The 23090-nt window shown below is 40.4% G+C and overlaps 1 protein-coding gene across 2 annotated transcripts in view; it reads left to right on the top strand.

Moving 5' to 3' along the window:
- tet2 (tet methylcytosine dioxygenase 2) overlaps positions 1-22999 on the top strand; it is a 28465-nt gene extending 5466 nt beyond the window's left edge. Inside the window, exons 2-10 of one of the 2 annotated variants that reach the window (XM_080520265.1) lie at positions 13449-16419; positions 16498-16588; positions 16683-16776; positions 16856-17064; positions 17173-17314; positions 17415-17504; positions 17687-17824; positions 18261-18615; positions 18762-22999. In XM_080520265.1, the coding sequence (XP_080376391.1) occupies positions 13497-16419; positions 16498-16588; positions 16683-16776; positions 16856-17064; positions 17173-17314; positions 17415-17504; positions 17687-17824; positions 18261-18615; positions 18762-20134 (5415 nt within the window). In that variant the 5' untranslated portion in view covers positions 13449-13496 and the 3' untranslated portion in view covers positions 20135-22999. Of the gene's footprint in view, positions 1-13448; positions 16420-16497; positions 16589-16682; positions 16777-16855; positions 17065-17172; positions 17324-17414; positions 17505-17686; positions 17825-18260; positions 18616-18761 lie in introns of both variants that reach the window. The other variant, XM_080520264.1, reaches the window with a different exon arrangement.
- The last annotated feature ends 91 nt before the right edge of the window (positions 23000-23090 follow it).

The raw sequence follows: 23090 nt of genomic DNA, 5'->3' as shown, positions 1-23090 counted from the left end.
TTCTATTCAATGAGAGTCACGTGTCTCCCACTCAGTGGAGGGAAAGCGGGAGCTTAGCAACAGAGGCTTAGGTCAGGCTGCTCGGAAACCAATGAGGGAAAGAATATCACCGCATTTGCTTTCCAAATCATTCAAGAGCACAGAGCAACTATTTCATATTACAAATATTGTGGTTACTTCTATGACATATCTTTAGCTTCATGTTTCAACCAAGAAGAAAGACAGCGTGGGCTGCCAAGCCTACTTTTAAATCACTACTCTATATAATGGACCCTGTCACCCTGCAAGTCCTCCATGATTCTAAAATCTGCCTGGGTATCAAGTCCATTCCAAAGCCCTTACTGCCACTGTTTGTTCACATTGTTATACTTCTCCTTCTATAATAGCGTTTCCCTTTGCTCTGTTTACACTCTACCCCCCTCTTCCTGTTTAATTTGAAGCTGCCGTGGATTTGGATACAAACAGAAAGGAAATACTTGCTAAATCTATAGTATGTGCCTGTAAGCTAACCACATGTCCAGACAAACAGCTCAAGTGAAGTTGGTACATCACTGGCTGTTGTAGGTGACTTTTTTTCCCTCTCTGATCTCATGACAATTTTTTATAGACAGAGAAGTAAAATGAGGCTCTAATCTTTTTTTCAAAGTTTATTTCAACATCATTTACACTTTTACAAACGAGCCATAACAATGGTCTCGAGTGCAAATTGTATGTTATTGGACATGTGGCTCTTTCGGACTACAGGCAGAATCGATGCATAAAGCACATATGCGCACAACAGCATAGCAGCCTATTCTGCAGTCAGCCGAGCTGGGGTAATGTTTAGACCAGATGGGCTTTGAAGCGCTCATAAGATGGTCGCCATGACTACTGTGCGCTCAGAAAGAAATTAACTTTGCTATGCACACAGTTCATCAAGTTAGTCAGATATATTGACTGATACATAGACAAAGGGTTGCAAGGGAGAGAGGATCTGCAGTTCAGAAGGAAAAGTGCAGCATTGTGTAGACTGTGGGGGGGGTTAGTGGGTTTGTATGCTCAGCAAACCATTAGAGTCTCCATGTGATGCAGCTTGAAGGCACAAAAAAAAAAAACGGTTTAGATTCTGTGTAAACTTTGCTCAAGCTCGGTTGGCCTAGCTTAGGTAGGTCTTTCTAGGTTTTACTGATTAAAAAAAAAAAAAGTTTGGTGATGAGGCCAAATGTTCAACTGCACAAAAATGTTAATGTTTGAAGGGACGGGAGATGATTAACACAGCTGATGTCTGATCTGGTCGTCCTCGTACCAGAAGTTCCAGGCAATAGGTCCCGGCTCGTCTCTTATTGAGCTTTCCAGATGAGTTTGAAGACAAACTGGTTTTGCAAAACCACGCACGAGCATGTGAAGGTTAGTAGGTTTTACCGGAATTCTTGTGGAACAAGTTGTATGAGAAATTATTTTTCGGGTGGCGTCTATCCCCTATGACAAAAGGTGTTGAGTTAGTCATGGCTGTATAATGTTTAAACAGTTTTGAACAGTGTCTCATCTCTCAGCTTGACTGCTGGGGTTTCACATGTACCGGTTTATCAAGTCGCATCAGGCATTTCAAACTAAGTCCTACTAAGTCAAAACGTACGTTTTTTTCATTGCTAATTTTGCGGTGTATTTAATTGCATATTTATCATCAGCAACGTTGAAGTTGTATTTGTAGGTTTAAGCTGTTTGTTTGAGCACTATGAATTGTGTCGTGAGTCAGCTCAGCCCCACCCAGGAAGATTAGACAGCACAAGGAGACGTTAACAATCAGGAACGACTCAGTGACTCAAAAAGTTCTACCTGGAAACATCTTGTTGTTATGAATGAACGAATGTTATGTACCTGGATGCTGCTTTGAAACGTCTGAATCTGCACCTCACATTCATTACAAAGATGGCTCCAAGCACTTCTGTATTGTTTTTGTTTGTAAGGCTTTAATCGCAAACATGTGTTCCTGTATTGCCTGTGTGTAAATCGACTCTGTTAAGTTAGTCACTTAACGTGTCAGAGGTTTTAGTAGTTAACACGCTGCATTTCGTAAAAGCAGTCATATTCAACTTCATTCACTATGTGATCAGTGCTCCTGTGCAAGTTGCTCTCAAAGCATCTCTTTTCATGCACTTTGTCAACAATGTGAATTGAAAATGGCCCCACTTTCAACACTATAAATGTAATGTATTGATTATTACTAAAACGTTATCAATTCGAGTCCAACAGATAAACTAAAGTGTTTTCACGTTATCAATACAAATTGAGTAATAATAGAGTCAGAGACAACAATAAGACAAAATGGGAGCCCAAAGGCTGCAAGGAGAATCTCCTCAAGTCAGCCACATCTGTTTTGCATTAGACTTGAAGAACAGCGTAGATTGTAGAGGTCCTTTCTTCATATGGAGGGGGAAGAGGCTCTCTGGGGAAATTGCTAACAGAAGTTTGTGTGTTCTCTCTGTCTCTGCTGTAATCTAGTAATCTTTGTCCTCGGATCCGAAGAAAATAAATCAAGAAACTGAAATAAAAACTTCATATGGATGTGAAATGTTTGCAGTGAGCAATTTGTCCATCAGGAGAAATTTACTCAGCAAACTGACTTTACCTGCACGTTGATTGGATCAACCATTGCAGGGTGAAAGGTCAGAAGATAGAGGAAAAACTGATTTGGTGCTCCAAGCTGCCATGTGGTACGTTCATCAGAAAACATAAACAGGTCACTGAACAACTGTATCTGACAGGGGCGGGAAAAAAAAAAAAAACCTAGACCTGGATTTCAGCAGTGTCACGCAAGACCCCCACCCCCATGCATAAAGTCTGGCAGCAACCTTTGTTGTTATTAATGGGACCAACATGTGTCACAAAAGTAACTCTCAACCTCAAGTCTCTGCATTCCTGGTAATAACCTTCACGTGTATCTGCATTTCTGTAGCGAGCAATGCGAAAGATTTCCACATAATGAAAAACAGAAGCTTTGTACCAGGAGGAAAAAAGAAAAACACAAGACAGATGCACTGGCTACAAGGTTGATGGCGATGGCTGATCACATATAGTATGGGTTGTATTTCATTACCATTATTTATTAAAAACAATTACTTTTTTATATCAAGAGCAACATCACATATCACACTCATATTACAAATAATATATAGTTGCTTTTGCTGGGAATGAAGAAGCCAGCCTGACTCAATGAAGTTGTGCTGTTACACAGTCTGCCGAACTTTGCGACTTAAGCTCCAGAATTTACAAGTAATTCAGTGTTTTTAATCTCTACAATGACAGACATGGAAAAAGCAAGTTGTGGTTTCACAGGCAGTTATGTGCTAAACAATTTCCTGGCTGGTGAGAAGGGTAAGGAAATAATGTGTTGCTTTGATCTAACAAGGGAAGAAATAGCTTCGACTTCTGACCAAAGTTAACTTTGATAATAATCACCGGGTATGTTGCTTCACGAATCATGCTCAAGTGAAGTGCAGTTGTTACACTGATCTGAATAACATGCAAATGTGAGTATGTGGACACAGAAGGCTTTTGTTATTTAGCCAGAGAGTGTCATATGTTCAGAATGCGAGAGTGAGAAACATGTGAGGTGCACTGTACTCACTGCGCGAGTGTGCCATGTGACATAAATCACAAGTGTGACTTGCCTGACAAGGAGCCTCAGTGAGATGCAGAACATGAATAAGCATCTGTCCCACCGTGCCTGACGAGCATTTGACCATCACCAACAACACATGCTCCTGGAGCGTTACTTCACATTGTGCTTTATGACTTTATGTGCTCTGATTTTTCCAGAGGTTCCAGTCCAACTTTCCAACACGCATGCTGTGCAGTGAAGTCACTGCGTACATAAGCTGTACACTTTGAATTGTCATAATTCAAACTAGTGTCACAAAAAATACTGAAACTTTGTCTTAAATCAGATGAAATGTGCGCACATGGAGCTCTCCTATTTGTGTCAACAGAGCTGATTCGGCCTCCTTGTTGATATGTTATCAACAATTTAAGACATGACCCATCGAGGTAATGCGCCGGTCATGGAAACTATGACCATAAGTCGGTCCTAGTGATAAAGAGGCAGACACTTAGGACAGATTTTCATGTTTACATTACCAGCTGGTATGTGGAGTTGTGGAAATGTTGGAGGTCACTGGGTTTGTGGCACAGCAGGTTCGGCACTATTTTTAAAGGAGGGATTTAAGACATTGCAGAATGCAAGTCATCTGACCTAATTACGCCAGTAAAGGGTTGCTAAGGATGAGGTTTCACTTGTAGCACAGCTGTGCGCAGTCTGGTCCATCTAACTCGAGTAAAGACTCATGCACGGCAGCGCCTTTGTCTTTTTTACATGAGACTTGACTGTTTATAATGTGGGAATTGGTTGAGCAAAATGTTTTGACTTTCAACATCCTGATTTATTGATGTGTTTGGCTTTTTGTGACTTTGCTGAGTGTCAGATTACTCGAAACAAAGTGCATTTTACAGTGTGTTTTAAATGAAAAATCACTGCCATTTAAACTGAATTGACAATAAAGCTTGTTTTGATACTCTAAATACATATTTTGGTATAATGTTTTGACTTAAAAAAAAAAGATTTACTTAAAACAAATCAAGTCAAAGTAACTATATGAAAGTCACAGCAAACAATAAATCAAAGAACGATTTCAGTGTGTGCTGCATCTCTGTACTTTCAATAGTTTGTATTTTGAAGGCATCGCAAATACTTGTGGTTAGCCCAGAGGAAGCAAAACTGCAACTCTTGTATCCAAATGACAGCAGTGTTGTGGAAACCCCCCCCCCCCCCCCCCCCCCCACACACACACACAAAAACAACACGTGATGGGTCAAGTCCAGTATTGATCTTCAACACATCAATTGTTAACACTCATGTTGAAAAACCCATCAGGGTTAGTGTTTCTGTGTCAGGATGAGAACACATACAGCTGTGGCTTAGAGGGTAAAATGTGAACCTGACACCAAAAGGTCACAACTTATTTTGACTGGTGAGTTCCCTTGAGCAAGGTAATTGAACCCCCACCCCCTTAGCAATAAGTGGGTGGTGCTCACTGCTTGTGAATGGGTGGTATTCCCATGAAGAGCAAAACAAACACATGTATCATTACAATCCTAAGTTATAAAAGTTAATTAACAGTTAGTTACAATAATGAGCCCGACAGTTGCTGATGACTTCGTCCCCAATGCGTTTGGGCTTTGCTTTGCTAATAACTGAAAATTTATAGTCTCTGGACTGAGTTCATGCTGTACGTTCTTATCTTTTAGACAGGAAAATATAAATGGGTCCTTTCCACCAAAGAAAAGGAAATGTACACTTGAGATTACTCTTGGGGCAATTCTAAAAAAAACACTGAGGTTGCTTGGTGAGTGTGCGTGTGTTTGATTTACAGATCTGGTCCACATTTCTTTTTCTCCTCAGCGTGGCTGCCTACATTTCAACTTGAAAGCAGAGAGAGCTGAGTTTTCCAGCAGCTGTTGTTGGTGGTGGATGTCACATAGGGCTGCCAAGTCACGCCAAACAGACTCCATCTACTATGGCAGTTCTCATATTTCACTCGCTCTTTTTGCGAATAACAAAAACACAGTGTGAGTCCTGTTTATTAAGCACTGTTACACCTGTGCTGTGAACAAAAGCACTGAGCGAAATAGGGCCCAATACCCACAACACCTGTAATTTAAATTTGAGTGGCGAGACAAACCCATCGATGGCAGGTTGATGGACAAAAAGGTATTGTACTCTTGTTTTTGGGAAAGGAAAAACTCCCGCTGATGGGAGAACACTTCATTGTAAAACTATAGTTCTAGGTTTACTGGCCTCAACAGCTTTTCTACAATTACCACACTCATTGCCTCTGAACCATTTATGCCTGTGAACTCCCTTATAGTTCCTGCTGTGAAAATCCCTCGAGTCTTCCATCTATTCAAAGGCCTTTATTCCTGTTTGCATTGGTACTGCGGATGAAAATGCTCTAGTAAGCTTGAGTGAATGTTGGTGTACAAACAGCACCTCTGCGCGATATTATGCCAAGACTTCACCGAGTATAATTATGGGTTGATATGTTTTTGTTTGTTTTGTTTTTTTTTTCCAGAGACGACCCTATACTTAAGTAGAAGCTAAAAATCCATCTAATAAGTGATAGTCAAATTTAGTTTGTTCTGTCGCGATGCAAAAAAAGGATACCTCTCCAAAAATGTTCACTACAAGTGTTCAGTAATCCATCCTCAGCCCAAACTTCAAAAGGAGTCAAGTCAGTGACTATTCATTGAGGACAGCATCGGTACAGAAACACTAATCTTAGACGGTGACTGTTCAGCCGGGTTCATGGTTCACAACAGCAGAGGTTAAATAATAGCCTGAACATGAGGGAGAAAATGAATGACAGACTCAAGTAGAGATGAACCTGAAGTGTAATTACAGAGCAGAGGTGAGGCTGTGGGAGAAGGTGGGTAGCCAAACAAGAAGCGTAGCGAGAGACAAAGAAATGAACTCCTGGAGGGAAGGAGAGCTTTGTTGGGAGTTCAGCTCATGCCAAGTAACTTGAGTCATATCATAAACTGAAACAGAGGGATAAGTTCCCTGATGGACATCAACTACTAGAAAGAAAAACGAAAATAGATCAAAGCATTATAGGTTCCAGCAGGAAAGCCACACAGCGCCTATGGCTTAGTTTAGTGCCCCACTTCCGGAGCAAAAATAGATCTCCCTGTAAACCACATCACATAAATGATTAACAGGATGCAGCCAATAATTCAAATGTCCAAAAGCACAATCAAATTTGGATCTACACCAATGCATAGCTGGTGTGTGTGGTGCGTGTGTGTTTGTATGTTTGTACAGAGCTTAGACAGACGCACACACAGCTGGGATCTCTGGCTTTGTTCTAGGTTTGCAAAGATTTTTTTCTCTTTTTTTTTTTTTTTTTTTTTTGTGAGTGTGGGTGTATCCAACTGTGACAAGCTGCTTGGCTCCGCACGGTCTTTTGTAAACCCTGGAGTGTCCCATAGGAGTGGAGCTGCACTGAAAGCAGCTTAGCATCAGTGTTCACCTCTTGACTTTGTTACTGATTTACAGAACTCCATGTACGGCTAGAAAAACAAAGGAGCAGTCACATGGGGTCGGGAAGTAGCATTCACTCCCATACTTGTTATGTTTTGAAAGATGCTCCTTACATAATGAGGAGTTAAAGTAAAGAATTGTTTTTCCACTTTTTAATATTTGTGTATAGAAATGCATGCACATTCAGGTATCCATTGTGGCATGAAAAAAACCCACATTTTATTATTGAAACCAATTATTTTCACCGTCTTTCACAATTTAGGCGCCGTTGTGTAAATCAACTGCTTTTTATTGTCTTTATTTCTTGACAATGCAGCCCACCAACAATTGAAAAGGTGAAAACAGTTTTTGTTTAATTAGACAATATTTGATAGTGTTCTGCACATACATGTATAAATACAATTTGTGAAAAAGAGTCAGACAACAGAGGTTCATCACAGATCATCATACTCAGTTTAAAAACTATTAGTTCGTCTACATCCTGAAACAATAATATGCATTTCGCAAACGTAACTTACATTTGGCTGAATAAGAAGGAAATTCCTCTGAAAAAATATATTTCAAACAACAAACTCTAATGACGCGCTAAAGGTACGCAATGTCTCTCATTCCTTATTCCCTTTTGTCGACGACTAATGTTTTCTTGAAGTTAAGATGTGCCTCTGTGCTTTAAATTACTTTGGATTGCGACAGAAATACATTCCCATCAAGCTATTCAGAACACAATTTGTCTGTGCTTCATCCAGTACAGATAAAAAAAGACACATTGGAGGCTAATTTTTCCCCAGCAGTTCCCTTCAGAGCCGTCTTTGTCTTGATATTGTTGTGCCGCTTCCACCTGCTAAAAGGCAGCTGGCTGCTCTGCTGGGACAACGGTGAGAGCATCCAGACACCCTTGTTTCAGCTTGGCTCGTTACTGGGAGATTTAGCACTCGAAATTTGGAGGTCTGATAATGTCCTGCGACGGTGATTGACACAGAGAAAGCAGATCGTTATGTCAACCGGCCGGCAGTGACAGTTTCCCGCTGCTTCGGTCCAGACGGGCAACTTGGCTACAATTGCAATAGTCCACTTTACGAGTTGCTGTCGTTAGTAACTCTGGACATTTTGCATCTGTGTGGAAGAACAAAGTACTATTAAAGTTGCAAGAATGACTTAATAAAAGAGCAAACTTTTCCAAAAGCAATTGAAAGTGGTTGAGAAATGCTACTTCCTTATTGAAGATTTCTTTCGTTATTAGATCTGGAGCTCTTTAGTGGTTCCTGACCGTCCTGAGTGAGCCAAATTTGAAATTTTGAATCACCTGGAGCCAATTCATAGTCAATAGGAAAAATGGATGCATTGTTTTTATCTCAAAGCTGGCATCGCCACTCTTGCTCTTATGAACATAAAACTGTGTGCTGATTGAGATATCTGCATTCACAGATTTACAATTTGACGCCCAAAAAGATGAAAAGAAACAACTTGACTTGTATAGATCAGGAAATGTGCTTTTTGAATGTATTTAACTACTGTATTGCAATAAATATATTAGTATTTTACAGAAAGCAACACAGTTTAGCACCAGGCTGTCAACAGCAGCTTCTTTGTCCTCAACAAAATGAAAAATAATGTGGAATACGTATACAATACGTAGCTCTCACGGTTCGTAACATGCCTACAAAGTTATACTATCTAATTCCTATAAATCATCTCTATCATCTTTTTCACAAACATGTTCTAATGATCTTCTGACTATGGAAGAATGATGATTCCACCCGCTGTGGAATAAAGGCCATAAACGCCAATAAATGTCAATCTGACCGTCACCTTCCTGCTGTACTACTTTACTTTCCTGCTTACAGAGTACTTTGCATTCTTTCTCAACCACAACTGATTTGAAATGCATTTGCTTGATTTTTTTAAGACACATCACTACGTTGTGTCTCAGTCTCATTGGAGACCAGTGAACAACAGCCTCGATTAAAAAAAATGTAATTATTTGTTTATAAAGCCCTCTATGGATTAGCCTCACAATGCACTACTGATCTGCTAAGACCAGATTGGGCCCCCCCGGGTCATTTAGGTCATCCTCACAACAACTCCTCCCGCTTGCCCTCACGCGTGTCACAAGCAAAGGCGACCAAGTTTTCTATGTTGTTGCCCTCCATCCCACATTAAGCAGTTGGCCCCAGCACATGCTCATGAGAAAACAAAATGAAGCATGTGTTTAAAGGCACATCCTATATACACATAAGCATTTTAAAGGTCAGCAAGCTTGGGGTGAAGCAAGTCATTTTAAGAGAACAGCTGTTATACCAGCATGATAAGTAGCTTTAACAACATCCAGATGTGATAATCAGGACCAGTGATAGAACACAATTATGCCAAATGAAACATGCCATAGTATCTCAAATATTTACCCCCCCCATCTTCTGTTCCCACAAACAGCAGTCAGTGCCTATTGAGAACCTATAGGTTTACATCAACAGACCGGCTTCTCAAGCTGGAGCCAATTGTGTTCTCAAAGTCTGTATGCTATGATATTGTTGAATATTCTTTATCATAACCAATAGAACCTGGCAATTGTGACCACAGAATTTTAACATGTTTGTTCAAAACACATTGTGTGTTTGGATGGCCTTTCTTCATGAGACTTATTTCACTGTTGAATATTCAGAGTATTGTAATATACTGGTGCTATAAGCCACAGTGATCCTGTGGGGAGCACAATTCCCTGAAGAAAAAAAACAACTTGATTTGATTCCTGAGTGAATGCGTTTTGTGTTGAGTTTGCAAGTTCTCCCTGTGGCTATGTGGGTTGTGTCATGACAAACCTTCTTTTCTTTTTTTTTTGTAAAATACATTTACATGTACAGCTTGAGCTGTTGCCGAACTTTCCCAGTATGCAAGCGCATGAGCATTCTTATTTTTTTTTCTTTCCAGTTGTCCTACAATGTGAGGCGCCAACAACAGTCAGTTGTAAGATAGCAAGTATTACTTTCTTCTAGTTTACTATTTTACATGCCCTTTGACTTGCAGGTCAGAATTTGGAGTAAAGCTTTCGCACGTAAACGGAACACTTCGTCCTGTTCCAGCCCCACACCTCTGTATTCACACAGGAGATGATTGGCTTCCGTTCGTCCGGGTGTGCTTGTCCCATTTTGAGAACTTCGACATCGAGATAACTTGTTTGTGTATCTTTAAAGTCCAATTTCATTCTGCTGCAATGATGACTTTTTTTTTATTATTGCCATGGAATCGTAGCGTGTGTTACGGTAACTGATGTCTCCACAGTGGTATCAATGTGTGCTGTATTTTTGCAGCGCCCTGTTTACTGTGTATTCGGCCACTTTTCGTTTTTCAGACAAAATATTCTTCATGCCTTGTCGATCAAAGTTCAATACAGCCGGTACAAAATATAAGATCATCTTTCCTAAATACCACTTTTCACTATTAAACAACAATAAAAACATTCAACCAGAAGGTTATTGGGTTGTTTTTTTTAATTGACCAGTGGGAGGGAAGACTAACTGGTTTTGTTTAACTATTGGGATTTAAGAGGTAATAACACACACACACACACACACACACACACACACACACACACACACACACACACACACACACACACACACCTTAGAAGTAATGAGTTACTGTATTGTACTGAATTCTGTCGACTATGAAATTCATTGTACTGCAACTAGAATAGTTAAAGGGTTGTAAATGTGCCAAACAAAAGCAAGCTCTTTGAATTTAATATTTGGCATAAATGGTGGCAGAGGAGCTCTGACAGACTTGTATGTAGGTCAACAAAACTTCAAAACACCTCCTCGGTTCAAGTGAACAAATCTTTTGTCAGTGCATACAGAAAAAAAATGATACTCTGTGAAAAGATCTTTAAGTCCCTTTTAAAATTTGGCCGACGACATCGCTAAGCATGGAAAGGTGTTTTTCATCTTTGACAAACAGAAAAGAGTCAGTAGCAGGTATGAACGGAAAACAGAGACGTCTTCAAGTTACAACTATGATAAATCTCGCTATAAACTTAACTATACTACAAAATCAGGACAATTAGTTTCACCGTTTTACCAAGCACATTTAATGTCCCACACTATTTCACTTGAACACTGAAAGTGGGCCCCTCTTGGTGCTCATACACAACTCATTACTTTGACATCTGCAAGAGAGTTGGTCATAATTATGATGGATTAGACTGCAGCTCTTTGTAGTCGTGCACTGCAATGGCTTTGCAGATGCTGCGGATGTGACATGCATTAATAACAGTGGGCGGCATACAGAAATCAATGTCCTACTGGAATCGCTGGGATCTATTTACTGCTGGCAAGGAGCACGTTCAAGGAAAGCAGAATGTAACCATAAGCTCTGTTTGCAAGTTACCACCACCTTCATGTCATCCATGCAGCTTCGTCTTTACTTTCTGAGATGACTACTTTCCTACACCGGCAGCTTATGAGTTATGGGCATCAACGTTTCGCCTCACCTGACATTCAACTCAATTCAATGACATTTAAAAAAAAAAAAAAACAACAACAACAACTAAAACCCCAGAAGTGACATTTATAAAAGTTCTGCTTAAGGCACAATAAAAAGCCAAACCTAAACTCAGTAACTAATGTGGATTTGATAATTTGCCTAGAGGCTAACAGCATATCATTGAATAGCTAAGTTAAAAGAAAACATTACCTAAAGTAGTTCTTTGGGACAATGTTTTACCAAAGGTACCTGTGGGCATGTTTGGATTGTGAACTCTTTTAAAGTTCATGACAGAAAGTCCACACTGCTTGTGTTGACCATTCACAACAAAGACCTCAGCCCTGAGGATTTGAATTTGCATGTTTTACATTACATTGTGACTGAGAGCCACACTTTAAATGAACAGCTGAAGAGCAGCCAGCTCCTCCTCCCGTCTACCATCTGGGGCATTAACCTTGTATCCCACTGCCTTCTATCAGCCGATGACGTTTTGGTCAATAGTTTTTATTTCCTCAGAGATAAAATGACAGACACACCATCAAGATAAATATAGGCTTGGTTCTTATAGTAATACTTCTTATTACAACCACTCCATATGAACTTTCATGTGTAGGACTAGAGTTTTTAAGCAGCTATATCTTGATGCATTTGCTTGTTTTCCAGGAAATACTTGTTTTTAAAAACAGCTTATTTTTTTTGCTCGTATTATTTCTTGTCAAGCATTTGGATCCCATAATTCCAAAGGACTATGAAAGGACAATCCCTTCCAAACTCAATGCGTTTATCCAGTCTTCTCTATGAAAAACAAAAGTTCAGTGAAGTAAAATGAACATTATTGCCATATTTCTAACACGTTTTACTTTTTGTTGCATCTGCAAAACCGCTTGGTCTGATGGTTTTCCTATGCACTCTGCCAATTATGAGTTGTTTATGAGTTGTTGCAGCTGTCATTTTGATGGTTATCAACAATATATTTCCAAGCATAACAGATCTTAAAATGCAATAGGACTACAAAACAAAATGTAAAGTCACTTTCTGTGAAAATTAAACATTTTAAATCACTTTAGTGACTCATAATCCTCTGTCATACACCATAATGACGCCCTCTAGTGTATATTCTCTTCTCTTGGCTAACACTTGACCTGTTTTGTAATGTGAGATGGTGGAGAAGTGAGGTCAAAATTAATCTGATTCTATGACACAGTTGTTTTGTAAGCTGATAGAGATCCATTGGCAAATGTATACACACTACTCTGCAAGCCATCCCCTCGTTAAAGCAATATTAATATCAAGGCCTTCAGTTCAAGAGTGCTCATATAAGATATTTTTCAGCAGTGCAGAGTACAATTGACTTTGAGTAAATGAGGTTAAAGTACTTAAAAGGCAGTATCTCAAGTAAATATTCAGCTTAGCTGAACAGTCTCACAGAGCAGTCTTTACCTCATTCTTCCTGTTATCGCACAACAACAGTGTTCATTCCACTAAAATAAAGAATGGTGGTGTGGATATCAACACTAAAACATTTTTCAGTCAAATTTGAACATTCTGTAATATAAGTAACGGTCTCTTTCCTATTTGTTTAAATATTATATTAGTTTTTGTGATGTGTGCTGTTATGTGGCCTGAGCTCTACAAACAGGCAATTTCTTCAACATGAGGCACACATTAGGTTTCTTGTGATGATGCATTTTTTTTTTCATACTTGTGTGACTTCCTCTGAATATATTAGTAAAGCATGAAGGGTAGGCTGTGATGACGTTAAACAGATTTTGGAGGGGAAATAATATTTCAGCATGACTGGAGTCTGTTAAAATATTGTTTTAACTACTTGATGCATGACAGAAATAATCTGGAAATATTGTAACCAAATATTTTTCTCCCATTATCTGTCTTATAGGACGGACGGACAGAGGGCAGCCCGTTGTATGGACTCTGAACAGGCCAGATGGAAACAGAACAGACTCGGCATGAGACGGAAGAAAGTCTGATATTAGCACAATTCGGCACATCTCACATCTCTCACAAACTCCAGAATGGAGGCCAGTCTTCAGAAGAAGAATCTCTGCAGCAAATTACTGGGGATACGAACTGGAATCATTATAAGCCCGACACGGGCGGGAACTCCATGAAGAGGCACAGGGACAACTATAACAACCCTGGATCAGGACAAAGGCTGTTCGATCAAGCACCCTACATGATGAATGGAGATTTGATGAATGGAGAATTGAAGCATGCATTCAGTGAACAATCTTTATTGGCCCATCAGCCAAAGAAAATTAAGTTAGATTCAGAGAACCAAGAAAATGACAACATGACCTCTGCTTTAGTGGACAACTTCCCTGAGATGACAAAAACAGCTGAATTCGAATGTGAATCCCCACAGACAGAGATTACGTTAGATAAGAGGAACTGCAGTTTTCCAAATGGAGATATTTTTTGCCTACCACGAAACAAGCAAGTTCCAAATGGTGCTGTATCACCTCCTTCAACCATAGAAAGCACTCCAGGTGATCTTTTAGAGAAAACTTTGTCTCAGTATTATCCTGAGCAGGTGTCGATTGCACCACAAACATCTATGTCACAGTTAGATGCTGTTAATGATTCACTGACCAATAAGGTGTCTAGTGAAGGTGCTCAACTTCCTCCTTTAACCTCAGGATTGCCCAATTCAGCACAGATGCCAGACTTACAGCAACAACAGTCCGCTGCATCTGCGAATGCTGAAGGAGGCAATGATTACAATTCTGTCAACTATGTAGTGAATGGATACTCCAATAATTTTGGAGCAGACCACCAGCAGCAACAACATCAGCAGCAGCCAACATCCTACACTGGTCAGCAGTTGGCTCGAGGGCAATTATCTGGCATGATTTCACCTAAAAACAATGCCAACAGCTCACAACATCCAAATGGTGCTCAGTGTTATCAAGATGACACAAATCCACAAGTGATATATGGGAAATCTCATCCCGAGTTTGACCACAGCTCCCTTCTGGAGCATGGTAATCTGACACAAACAACAGAGCCCAGTGGATATGGAGTCTTTTCCAACTCTGGGATACAGAAAATGGGACAAAATGAGAACGCTGGACCTGGGCAACATCCACGCCATGGCAATGACAGGGGACTGCAGTTTGGGATTCAAGCCCAGAACGGTCAAGAAAATCCTGGGAACCCACATAGAGCCGACAGTACTAGACCCATGGGGCCCAGCCTCCAACAGCCGCATCACACGAGGCTAGAAAATGGGACAGAGAATATGTCTCAACAGAGAGCCAACTTATCATGTTCTACCCCCAACCAGAGAGACTGGATAGAGCTGAATTCTTCACAGCAGCCAGCTCGTGGCGCATCTTCTCAGGCACAAGAGCAGGACATGTGGAGGGGCTTCCCTGCTACACTTCAGCCAGAACAGCATACAGCTAACCTTCAAGCTCACAGCCAGATGTCTGATCCTAACTCAGTACAAAGGTTCCAGACACAGAGAGTTTTCACAGGTAGCAGCCAGGGGTCTAACAGCTTCCAGAAGACACAGCAGGATTGTCTATCACCTCAAACGCACTGTGTTCCAACCCAGCACAACACTGCCCCTGAGTGGCAGCAATCAGATCCTAAAGGATCTCAAATGCATCTCCCTCTATCCAAAAAAGTACCTGAACAGCATACTTTCCCCCCAAATCAACAAGCAGACAGCCACTACCACTCCCAGTTGCAGTCCGAGCACTTAAGTGAAAACAGTGACATACAGAGTAGACTGTTAACACAGAAACCACAGCAACAGCAGCACTGCCAACTTCAGCGTCCACTTTCCCACCCACCACAATTTGAAACACAGCAACTCAAGTCTCCGAATTACAGACCGCATAGTCAACCTCAGCCAGGTCAGCACCAGCTTCCATCTAATCAGTCTCTTCGGAACAATTCTGCTAAACCCAACAACCAACACATCCAGCACAATGACCTTGCAACCTTCGGTTACAACAACCCAACAGAAATCCAACCACAAAATCATCGGCAGTATCCACCAAACACGAGTGGTACTCACCCCAAGCAGTTTCAACCACAGCAGCCCAACAGCCATTGCCACCAGCCCAACCATGTGGACTTTCCTCAGACCTCTACACAGTCACAGCCTCACTTACCACAAGGTCTGTTAAACCAACAGATGACCGCACAGATATATCCGAAAGTTGAACCACAGTTGAAGACATCTTGCAATCAGTTCCAAATGGGACCTCGGCTACCTCTGGGACCTGCTGGTCCCCATGCAGACTTTCAGAGGCATGCAGCACTGCGTATGCACCTGCTCCAAAAACAGGAACGTCAGGGCATTCCCTATCCCCCTCAGAATTCCAACGACGACAAACACATCCTGAGAGCAGTGAAAATGGAAAATGAATCCAGATTTGAGATATCTGCTTCACAGCAGCCTGAGCAGCAGTTACACGTGCGAGAGGCCGGCTTAGGTGAAATAAAAGTCAAACAAGAAAATCAACATTCCCTGTGTGAGCAAAGCAAGAACCCCGGAAGCATCCTGGCATCAATGGAACAAAGTCTGAGGCAATACCAACTTTCTCCTGTGTTTGAAAAGAAACCCATTGCCATCAATCCAACAAATAAAGTGAAGGTGGAATCTTCTGGGCCCGTCACAATTCTGTCAACCAATTTCAACGTCGGTGGAGGGGAACCATTAGGAGCTGCTTCATCCAATGTAGCTTTTAAAAAGACACCTGATTCCACCCCTAAGAAAGAACAACTCTTACAGAGTTTTATGGATTCTCCTATGAAGTTGCTGGATACCCCTATAAAAAATCTTTTGGATACCCCTATGAAAACACAGTACGACATAGCATCATGCCACTGTGTTGGTGAGTAATAGATTTGTTCTGAAACATGATTGATTTGATGGAGTGAAAATGTTAACATTTTTGATTTCTGGTATTTAGAACAAATCAGTGAAAAGGATGAAGGTCCGTACTACACTCATTTGGGGTCAGCACCTAGTGTCGCTGGTATTCGGGAGGCCATGGAGAAAAGGTTAGCCACAAATTGACCTAAATTCCCTGCATGATACTGTTTCACTCTGATTTCCAATACTTGTTTTGACTATTGTCTCCATTCTGCTTTAAAGGTCTGGGCTTGCTGGACCTGCTATCAGGATTGAGAAAGTTGTATACACTGGCAAGGAAGGGAAAAGTACCCAAGGATGCCCCATAGCCAAATGGGTATGACTTGTTTTTTCCATTTGAGATGCAGCCAAGTCACTTGCCATCACAGTTCTCTCAAACACTTATAATGTTTCAGGTGATTCGGCGTTCCAGTGATGAAGAAAAGCTACTGGTGCTTGTGCGGGAACGTACTGGTCACAGATGTGAGACAGCTTGTATCATCGTTGTAATCCTGGTATGGGAAGGCATCCCACATAATCTGGCTGACAGCCTCTACCTCCAGCTGAGTGAAACTCTGACAAAGCATGGAGCCCTCACCCAGAGACGCTGTGCTCTCAATGAAGAGTAAGTAATAGCAACACTCAAATCTGGATAAAAAATATTTCACATTTATTCATCCACAAAACTAGTGGGGCACCAACAACACATTAACTTTGTGTCTTGCCCTCTCAGGAGGACATGTGCATGTCAGGGTTTAGACCCTGAAGCCTGTGGGGCCTCATTTTCCTTTGGCTGCTCATGGAGCATGTACTACAATGGCTGCAAGTTTGCCCGGAGCAAGATCCCAAGAAAATTCAAGTTACTTGGAGATGATGTGAGAGAGGTACTTTTAGATTATAAATACCATTGGCATGATGGTGTCTGTAGTTTCGTGCTGGTTCTGCTCACTAAATACTCTTTGTTTTGTTCCACAGGAAGAAAGAATGGAACGCAACTTTCAAAATTTGGCAACCATACTGGGACCCTTATATAAAACAATGGCACCTGAAGCTTATGGAAACCAGGTGAAACTGTCTACCACTAAAAAGAATGCATGCCATGCCACATGTAATCGTGTTGTTAATAATGGAATATGGAAAGATCATCTACTACACACGTTTTTAAACTGTTTCTATTGTTATGGTTTCCTGGCTTTAAACTCCTGAGTAGCTTACTCTCATACACTTCTTGTTGCTCCTGATAACAGGTAGAACATGAACGTAGGGCACCAGATTGTCGTCTGGGCCTGAAGGAGGGTCGTCCTTTCTCTGGGGTCACTGCCTGTATGGATTTCTGCGCTCATGCTCACCGCGATCTACACAACATGCAAGGCGGCAGCACTGTGGTAAGGACAAAGCATTTATTTCTCCAATGGTCTTTGTATTTGTTTGACCATGACATACTGCATGTATGAAAGAGATGCACAAACTGAGTCAAATTTCACATTGAGCTATATCACCCATAAGCATCTATGCATATTTCATCTCACCTGGTAGGCATCTCAAAGCTATTGAACCAGGTCAACTGGACATGATCTTATGATGAATCCAGATAAGAGGAATACATGGATAAGGGGAGAAATATGTTAAAAGACATATGATGACGTTAATTTGGCCTGATTAAATTGCTTTGAGAAAGCATAATTCAAATTTGTTTTAAGGTTATAATAAGTTATGCTTTCTCAAAGCATTATTTATTATAGCCTTAAAACAAATCTGCATTGACAATATACTTAACATTCGCAAGACCTTTTTCCAATTCTGTTTTTGTCTTTTTGCCAGGTGTGTACATTAACGAGGGAGGATAACCGAGAAATTGGAAAGATACCAGAGGATGAGCAGCTTCACGTTTTACCTCTTTATAAGGCTTCCAACACTGATGAATTTGGCAGTGAAGAGGGTCAGCAGGAGAAAATGAAGTCAGGGGCCATTCAAGTCCTCAGTGCCTTTCGTCGCCAGGTGCGCATGCTTGCAGAGCCCGCCAAGTCTTGCCGGCAAAAGAAGCTGGACGCTAAGAAAGCCGCTGCCAACAAGAATGCCATGCTTGAAAGTGCTAATGAAAAGGCAGAAAAGGCCCTCCTTGCCAAATCCAAAGCTGGCACTTATGAGAATTTTGCTCAAAGCACTCTTGTGGCAGGTAAGGTAAAAGTTAATCAGACACATTTCATCAGTTGAACTGCAAAGATATATATGTAAACAAAATACTTTCACAATAAAACTGAATTTGACTGGAGATGTGTTTTCTTGTTTCTGACACCTTTTTTTTGTGGATTTGCTTTTCAGGACCTGCAGGTGCTATGGGAGCAGCCCTGCAGTCAGGTCAGCCATTACACCTACTTGGCACCCATCCTCAGCAACTACACCAATTACAGCAACTACAACAACAGCAGCACCTCCCTTCTTATCCCGGCTCAACAAATGCTGCTTTCACTAGGTTCCCTAACCATCCTGGGTCTTTTCCAAGCACTTCCAAACCAGGCAGCATGTATCCTCATCAGCCAACACCACCAGCCAGCCCTTACCCTTCCCCACTCCATGCACCAAACTCTTACATGAACGGGTCAAATCGTCCATACCCAGGCTATCAGTGCAATGGAGGTATGCCCCTCGACAACTATCATTCATACTATGCTTCAAATCCAAAGCATCTGGACATGTATCGACAACAGCGACCAGCACTTTACGCAGAACAGCAGCAGTATGGTGTTCATCAACGTTATGAGGTCAATTATCCACCAAGGTATGGTGAGCAAGGTTTACAGGTTAATGGTTACAATGCCAATAATATGAGACCAGTACATCCCATGAGCCCCTATGGTCACTATGGTCCAAATAGAGCCCCAGAGCCTCAGTTCATGGACCCCCTCTCAAGAGCGCCCTCAGCCCACGGAGGCCTAGATTATGCAGCTGCGGTGAGCAAAGGAAATCAGTTTGGACAATACCCAAGTCCATACCTGTCTCACAGTCCTCAAATCTTAGCCCCGGGTCAAGACCCTTTTCATATGCAAATCAAAACAGAGATGGGTGCACCCTGCCGACAGATTCTTTCAGGAGGGAGTTTAAATCCTGAAACACAACCAGGTTTAGGATTGCCCAACGGGGGTCTCATGGGTCCCAGTATTAAACAGGAGCCAGGGACCCCGACACCACAAACTCCCACCACCCCACAAAAGCCTGAGATGTGGTCAGACAATGAGCACAACTTCTTGGACCCTGAAATTGGTGGTGTAGCAGTAGCGCCTAGCCATGGCTCTGTCCTCATCGAGTGTGCTAAACGGGAGCTCCATGCCACAACACCACTTAAGAATCCAGATCGCAACCACCCAACACGCATCTCCTTAGTCTTCTACCAGCATAAAAACCTGAATGAAGCCAAGCATGGTTTGGCATTATGGGAAGCCAAAATGGCAGAGAAGGCTCGAGAAAAAGAAGAAGAAGCAGAGAGGAATGGTGGCGAGGGGACACCTAGCAAGAGCAGCAAAAAGGGAGCAAAGCGAGAGCATCCAGATCCATCAGAATCGATGGGGGAGCCTCCTTACAAGCGTTTTATTAAGACACTTATGGAAGGGTCCCTGTCATTCACAACAAACACATATGTCAGTACATCTCCGTACGCCTTTACCAAGGTCACTGGGCCTTACAGTAAGTTTGTGTAAAAAAAGAAACAAAAATCCACATAAGGAAGACCTTGAAGGTGCTATGTCAGTTACAGAACAGACCATTGCCCTCACATCGACCTTGTGTTGATTAGTGAAGGGAAACTGTGACCAGATGAGATATGAATCACCTTTCACATTAGGTCCTTCACTTTTTTAACAATCAAGCTTTACTTGTTAATCCTACTAGGGATGTACTGTATTTTTTTTTAAGTGACTTTTGCAAAATAGACAAACTCTGGTGCTTTCACTCTGCAACATAAGGATCTATTTTAGCTGGAAACAACAACAAAAGATTTTTTGGGGTGGCTTTATTTTTCCTAAACTTTTTGGAGATGTTATCTTAGCATATAACACTGACTTTGTAAATGACAAAATTCACGGTGCTAAAGTGTGTGCTTCTTAACATTTACTTTAATTCAAATGCCTTCACACTATAACAATACCGTCGAAGAATGACATTCAATTCATTGTATCAACAGGACATTGGAAATATAACTGTTATGTCATCAGCATCACATTGGTTTTTGGTAAAGCAGTGTTTCTTAAAGCACTTTTTATAAAAAGTAAATATTTGAAAAGAAAAAAGGCTTAAATCATATGTATTTCTGCAAGAGCAGTAATTAGTTTGGAATCATCAATCAATGATTTTTTTTTTTTTTTTTTTATGGGGTCGTGTGAGCAATCCTTGCAACTGTTGTATCCACGCAAAAACTATTTTTTCAATAGGTCATCATGTTGGTGCTTCTTTTACCTTCCTACGTCATTTATACTGTAAATCGAGCCATTCTGTTGGTGCATTTTTAGCATTTTGACTTTTGACAAAATCTACACAACCTATGTTTGTGTTGTATTTTTTATTTTTGTCAAGGATTACTTTGTTGTCAGCGACTGTTTTTAATGTTTCTTCCTGCAGGTTCATTGAACAAACCTGGATTGTGAATACTACATGTAGTTTTGTTTGTGGTGCTTCGTAAACGTGCTTTTTATACACTGAGGAACATGAAACAGGGTAAGCTCAGTGTCTGTGACGGAGGGCAGCTGGCTTGCTGTGGGGTCTTTTAATTATTGTAATCTAACTGTAAGATAAACGTGAGATTTGTATAGTAAATTAATTTCCCTTTTTGAAATTACTGTTTTAGATTTTAAGTTGTAAAGAATGCTAACAGGCTATTTCATTGTATTTCTTCGGGTTTCAACTGATTTTATTTCATAAGGTGCTATTCAACCTACTAGAAACATACAATGTGAGAATACTTGGGCAGCAAGAAGGCTTTTAAATAGTGTACAGTACAAACCAGTCATATACCTCAAAAACTAGTTTGGCAATAGGATAATGACTTTTTTTATTTGTATATTAATTTCAAAATGTTACAGTTCAGGCCACCAAAACCCATACAAGTTCATTTCTTACTTTCTTATCAATTCTCTGGAAAGTATTACTTGAACTTGAATCTTTGATAATACTGTAAAATCAGGGACAACTAATGTTATGTACATCTTCATTGCCTGTATTCATCTTGTCTTTTTTCACATTCAGGGACTTGCCATTGCATCCTGAATCCAGACACAATTCTTGTCTCGTACACTTCACGAAGATAAAATATTATTTTGTGTGAAGATCATTTCCTGCTATTTTCTACTTATATTTTAACTAGTCGGAGGGTGGTCATCTTTTAAAAAGTAATCTGAACATATATGCACTGAGCTGACTAAAGGGAATGATAACGACAAGGTAAAAGCAATTTGCTTTGTTTTGAGGAAAGATCAGGGCAGTGATCAACGTAGTTGCACATCTTTGTGCCTGTGTATAGTACAATTTATTTATAACCACTAAGCAATTGTACAATGTTTTTTTTTTTCCTTCCCTGTTTGATTTATTATTGTGATATATATAAATAAATATATAATTGAATAACAGTCATGTTATAGTAACAGCTCACCCCACTTTTCTACATATTAATTTTCTGAAAGCACTTCGTTTTCTTTTTCAGAAAAAAAAAATATGTAATAAAGAATTAGAAAATGTTTTATTTAAACAGATTGTATATGTGTTTAAAAAAAATAAAATAAATTATGTCACATTGTACATACCAAGAATTTGTATCACAGGAGTATAACTCATTCTTTAATGTCAATGTAGATCCTTTTTGTTCCGTCACATTGATCAATGGCTCCTCATGTGTCATATCTTTTAAAACCCTTTCAGCCTTTTCCTATTATCACAATGAGAAGAGTTAGATTATCCAGGAAACCTTTTTTTTGTAAATATCACACAAAACTGTCACAGCAGTGTTTACAGTTGAAGTGTCACGATATCTCATAGATGTTTTGATTTTGTTGGGGTTTTGTTTTGGGTTTTTTTTTACTTTTGTAAAATAAATCTTCATACAGAAATGTTGAATTTTGTTGTACAGGACCCAGCTACAGTAGCAGGTTGTCATTGAGGAGGCCAATGCGTGGAAAGAAATAGCGGGTTTAAAGCATAGCCATACTTGAAGACGCTTCAGAGTGTTTCTGAGTAAGTCAACTGTACTTGAATGACTTTCTGGGCTGGAACAGTGCACTACATGTGCGGAGCTCGAAGAGTAAGCTAGCAGTTCATACACACTTAAGTCTTCTTGCCGCTAAGACACTAAAGGTTTGAAAACAAAACAAAAAAAAAAAATTAATAAAATAAACGTGATCAAATCAGCTGTCATGTTACTTTTTCAGGCTGCCCTAGTTCTCCTGAAGTTTGGTATGCTACGAACATTGAATCGAGGGTTAATACTGTAAGTATTGTAATGTACTGAATGCAGTTTATTTGAAAGCTGTTTATTATATCATTCCTGATATTGCTGACATATGGGTGTTTTTTTTTTTTTTTTAATAAAATGTATATTTATTTAAAGTTATTCGATTTGTTACTCCAAGTTAATGCCAATATCTAAAGTCTGTTTTGTCTTTTGTCGTG

The sequence above is a fragment of the Blennius ocellaris genome (genome assembly GCF_963422515.1).
Source record: "Blennius ocellaris genome assembly, chromosome: 3".
In the NCBI taxonomy this organism is placed as follows: Eukaryota; Metazoa; Chordata; class Actinopteri; order Blenniiformes; family Blenniidae; genus Blennius; species Blennius ocellaris.
Note: the sequence above shows the minus strand (reverse complement) of the source record. Positions and strands in the feature narration are given on the sequence as shown.